Genomic DNA, 5,197 nt, shown 5'->3' on the forward strand with positions numbered 1-5,197 from the left:
TTTAAATTGACAATGCCATTTACTAAAACGAAATCAGTCCCCCCTCTATATAGGGAGCATATGAAAAAATGCTTTAACAAGTCGCCTGAAACTAAAACACAAATACAGATTGTTTTAAAAAATACACTGTTGGAATTTGAAGAACACAAGCAACAGCAATTAGTGATATCAGAGCTCTTTGGGTGAGAAAGTGGATGGCTCTTAAAAGAGCCTTTGGGTTATAGGTGTTGATAGTCTCACAGCAAACTATTTACTTGGAGCTCGTGTACTTGGTGACGGCCTTGGTGCCCTCAGACACCGCATGTTTGGCCAGCTCCCCCGGCAGAAGCAGGCGCACAGCGGTCTGGATCTCCCGAGAAGTGATGGTTGAACGCTTGTTGTAATGAGCCAGGCGAGACGCTTCCCCCGCAATGCGCTCGAAGATGTCGTTCACAAAGGAGTTCATGATCCCCATGGCCTTAGAGGAGATACCGGTGTCCGGGTGAACTTGTTTCAGCACTTTGTACACGTAGATGGAATAACTCTCCTTCCTCGTCTTTCTGCGCTTCTTATCGCCCTTCTTCTGAGTCTTAGTCACAGCTTTTTTAGAGCCCTTCTTGGGAGCGGGAGCAGATTTTGCTGGCTCAGGCATCTTGACAAAAGCTATTCTATTTTAAAGTACTCGACGTAGACTAGTCTTCAATCTCTAAACACCCAGCAATAACAGTATAGAAATAGTAGCGGCCGCCCCTCTATTTATAGAAGCCTTATGCAAATTAGGCGTTTCCCTTTCCTCTTTTCTTATTGGACGTGAGAATCAAGAGCCGTCCCCTCCGGCACATTGTACCTGTCTATTGGTCAGAGTTAGATCCACATTACCATTGGCTGTTCAGACAATAACTATTTGTTAACCTATCATAAATCGTTTAACTCTCTAAAGCGAAGTGGTATGAGTGCGGGCTGGAGAGTATCATTTCTTGGTTGTTTTTTTATAAAGTAGCTGTGTGTTACAGCACAATTTACGTTGCCCGGCCAGGGAAATTAAGGAAGTAAAGTGAGGTTTAAGAACAAGTCTCGCTTCTTGTGTCCCTTCTCTGAGTCTAGTGAAAACATGCTAATGCAAAAATAACTTATCCATCCCTTTCTGTTCTTTCACAGCAATAATTAAGAGCACCCTTTAGAAAGTGCATTAGGATATTTACCAGAGTTGTTTTGGATTAACAAAGTAAGAAATTGTACACACACATCTTCCTTTACAGGTTATTTTTGCCGTTGCGAAACAATATAAATATATAAACAACCGATGAATCTGACTGGAAACCAAATAAAAATCCCTGGGAGGTAATCTGTCGTTTTCTCCAAATCGCCCACTCCGAATGGGCGAAGGAAAGTCTATGTAACACTGAATCCCCCTTAAGGGAAAAAAAAAGTCTTTACTGGCCAATCCTTGCACAGAGTGGGGTTTTTAAACTACAACTGGTTTAAATCCACTTTCAAAGAGGGCAGAAAGTGAACTTTTGTTTAGAAATCGCCGTTTCCTATCACACCCTGTTCTCTAGCCCCCCCGACAAAGAGACTGAAGCTGAGACAGCAGTAATGATCATAAATATCCTTTCATAAACAAACTCCTGCCTTCCCTTACACGATAGCTATTAGCGCTCACTCCCCTAACAGCACAATTTATAGAAAAGATGCTCGGCTCCAACAGAGTGCTGCTTTAGTTTGCTTGTAATTGCATCTTCCAAGTTCCAGGTCATTTTCTTTATTCTTTCAAAAAATATATATAACACCATAGATTTAAAATCCCCCCTCCCTTGTTGATTTATAGTAGGGGTGGTAAAATTACAGTAAGATATAATATAAGGAACGACCGTCTCCAGGGGCTGTTTCATGTTCCTTCCTAATGATGCACAAACATAAATTTTATTTGTCCCCCCCACCCCCTTTACTGTGGTTCTTGTGGCTAGTCGAATGCTGCTTTTCTTTGAAAAGGCACCATGACATTAATAAGTGAATCTAGTGTTTCAGCTCTTTTTGGGAAAGGATGGGTGGCTCTTAAAAGAGCCGTTGGGTTTTTTATAGTAAGTATCTCACGTCATTTCACTTCTTCTTAGGCGCGGCCCTCTTAGCCTTCACCGTTTTGGGTTTCGTCGGCTTGGGCTTGACAGCCTTGGGCTTCACCGCTTTCGCCTTAGCCGGGCTCTTAGCTGCCTTCTTAGGCTTGGCGGCTTTCACCTTTTTCGGGCTCTTAGCAGTTTTTTTGGCCGCTGCAGCAGGTTTCTTGGCTTTTTTCGGGCTCTTTTTCACGGCCGCAGCCTTTTTGGGTTTCTTGGCGGCGCTGGCGGGCTTCTTGGCAGCTGGTTTCTTAGGTTTTGCCGCTGGCTTTTTCTTCGGTGCCTTTTCCTTGATCTCACCAGGCTTTTTGCTGAGCTTAAAGGAGCCCGAGGCACCGATGCCCTTAGTATGAACTAAAGTGCCCTTGTTTACCAGACTCTTGAGCCCCAGCTTGATGCGGCTGTTGTTCTTCTCCACATCGTACCCTCCGGCTGCCAGAGACTTCTTAAGAGCGGCCAACGAGACCCCTTTGCGCTCCTTGGAAGCGGACACCGCCTTGGTGATCAGCTCGGTCACGCTGGGACCCGCGGCCTTCCGGGCTTTGGCTCCTCCAGCCGCCTTCTTCGGCTTTTTAGCTGGAGCCTTTGAAGCTGGAACAGGGGCTGCAGCAGCAGCTGCTGTCACTGCAACAGCGGGCGCAGTTTCGGACATGGTCACACCGTTGATTTACAAACGCTCTACACACGGCTCCCTACAGTAGATGCCTTATATTTATAGAGACGAGCTGCTCTCTGATTGGTGAGTTTAAGAACCCGCCCAGCTGCAAGGCAGACAGAGCCCTTCTCCCCGCTCAGTTTGTGTTTCTTCGGAGGAAATAAAATGTATTTTTTACAAAATATCTGCCACAGAATCATCCCATTTTACAATCATGAGAAGGTGAAATAGGACATTTTCATCTGTCAGTATTTTCTGTTGAAAATAATAATACAGTGTTAAAAAAGACCCAATAAATCTTGCGTCCTGCAGCTTGATGGACCTCCGGAGAGAGAAAGTTTTGTTTTTCTTTGTAAATTAAAAATGTTCTTTTAGCAATAAGATCAGAAAAAGAATGAAATAATAATCTTTAGAGGGTCTTCTCCAAATCGTATAAGAAAGTGAGTGATTTGTGTCAATGTTCTCATTATACACAGATTTAAAAGAGACAGAGGTAGCACAAACTCCCACAAACTAGATTTCAGCTTTGCTAACCAAGGTCTATAACCCTTGACTACTAGGAAATAGTACTAAGTTAACTTAGTGGATCTTTCCAGACCATCTAATCTAAAGTTCTGTGAGGGCTGTTTACTTCAAATAATATGTGCTTTGTGGTATTATCCCCCACAAATTAGCTATTCTTGGTACAAAACCCAGATTCTAGTTCTTATAAAATAGGAAAGGGATGCATACTTTAGCCTGATAACCAATGGGGATATAAAAATATTAAAGCATAATCACTGGTTATTTTTTAATTCTAAATTACAAAGAAACAAATCTTGCTCTAGGTAAAAAAAAAAACAGGGATTATTTTTTTCTGTAAAATAATTAGAAATCATCCATTAATCTGAAAAAAAAAATAATGGCAGATGTGAAAGTGTGTGTGGTGTGTGAATCTCTGCAATTAAAATTATCTGAAAATACAATTCCTGTACCCCTTTAGCTTTCTAAACTAGGGACAAACAGTGGTTGTTTCTGGACAATCCACTTTGCTAGGTCTCAAATCAGTGCATAGGGACATTCCTGTATGTAAAGAAGTCTGTGTCAACAATACCTAGCTGTTTGTAGAAATTGAATGATTGTACTCAAATGAATCTGAATAAACTATATTAGCAATGCCATTCATGTTTCTTTCCTTAAAGAAACACTTTATATTTATTCATTCATGATTGGCTCCAGTGCTTGACTCATGTAATAAAGGAGTGTTGTATCCATTAGGATTTAAAGCCCTGCTTAATAGCATCACATTCATTCAATGAATATATTCCCTTTGGAGACAAATCTCTGGAAGGGAGAGATTGGCATATGAAAGGCATAACACCCTTTGAGCCCGTGGAGACAGAGATGTTAGTAGGCCCTGAGAAGGGTTTCTATGGACCAAGGCAGAATCTCTTTTCTTTAACCTTATCCTGACCACAATAGGTAAGGTACTTGGAGCACCATGGAGTCTCTGGTGAGCTGTTGCCTTCAATCTGTGTCTTTTAAGAGGTTGTGGATAATGAGGTTTGGGTTAGTGTAACAAAAAACTTAGTCTTTCCCTCTGTTCTCACAGTACAATGCAATTAGTTGGAAGCATTCTTCTCTTCCATTTTTCTATTTTTTTGTTTATTCTTTCTTTTTTTCCTCTCCCTTCATCAGTGGAGTCCCCAGCCTAGGTCACCCTAGCCATGGAAGAGGGTATGTATGTGAATGGGGCAATGTGGGAAATCTCATGAATGGTGAATCAAATTCCCCCAAAAATACACACTCCTTTTTTCTGACAAACACACATTTGCACACGTGTTCCCATCCCTAAAAAATTTGGAAAGTTCCCCTTTTGTTATTTATTAGAATAAATGAACCACCAGTTCTGAAGGAACTGCAGGGGCTGTGAACGGTTCCTGGCAGGGGAGGGAAAACCAATAGACATGGCACCTCCACTTTTATCAAAGTGTGCAAAAGGTAGCAATGTCTTTTTTTTCAAACGCAGCCTTACTTTGTTGTGTCATGGAGAAACTCAGCAGGTCTGTGGGTATATATGATGGCTCGTATCTCAGTCACAAGGTAACCTAATAAGGATATGTGGGCACTTCCAGGTTTAGTAGCCAGAGCACAGTGGCTTGCCCTTCTGTGGTTGACATGCATGGAAATGGAAACTCGAAGCAGTGCACATTCCCCTGTGATGCAGACACCAATTAGGAGTGTGTGGCCTGGGGTGCTTACAGAGAGACTACTCTCGCCGAGACCTTTTCTACACATGAGAAAGTTGGCATGCGTGGTCCCAATAGTAACACACTTCACATCCCTATTCTAAAAGGCTCCTAATGGTGAAGCAGTGATCACACTAGACAATAAAAAACAAACAAACAAAAACACTTAACCTCCCTATGGTATTCCACTCTGCCAATTTCCATAGGTACCACGGCAATAT

The 5,197-nt window shown here is 42.2% G+C and overlaps 2 protein-coding genes across 2 annotated transcripts; both read right to left on the reverse strand.

The window, feature by feature from the left end:
* Positions 1-631, reverse strand: LOC101942591 (histone H2B 8). Its single transcript, XM_065562010.1, has one exon. The coding sequence runs from the start codon at positions 629-631 to the stop codon at positions 251-253; it is 381 nt and encodes a 126-aa protein (XP_065418082.1). The 3' UTR covers positions 1-250.
* On the reverse strand, positions 1-2,792 carry LOC101942328 (histone H1-like). The gene has a single exon (XM_065561839.1). It carries the CDS (start codon positions 2,743-2,745, stop codon positions 2,080-2,082), a length of 666 nt encoding a protein of 221 aa, XP_065417911.1. The 5' UTR covers positions 2,746-2,792; the 3' UTR covers positions 1-2,079.
* Positions 2,793-5,197: the final 2,405 nt, after the last annotated feature.

Source organism: Chrysemys picta, chromosome 1 (assembly GCF_011386835.1).
Source record: "Chrysemys picta bellii isolate R12L10 chromosome 1, ASM1138683v2, whole genome shotgun sequence".
In the NCBI taxonomy this organism is placed as follows: Eukaryota; Metazoa; Chordata; order Testudines; family Emydidae; genus Chrysemys; species Chrysemys picta.

What these genes read in the sequence shown, in the direction of transcription:
- LOC101942328 (XM_065561839.1), bottom strand. Translation starts at nt 2,745, where the DNA reads ATGTCCGAAACTGCGCCCGCTGTTGCAGTGACAGCAGCTGCTGCTGCA.
- LOC101942591 (XM_065562010.1), bottom strand. Translation starts at nt 631, where the DNA reads ATGCCTGAGCCAGCAAAATCTGCTCCCGCTCCCAAGAAGGGCTCTAAA.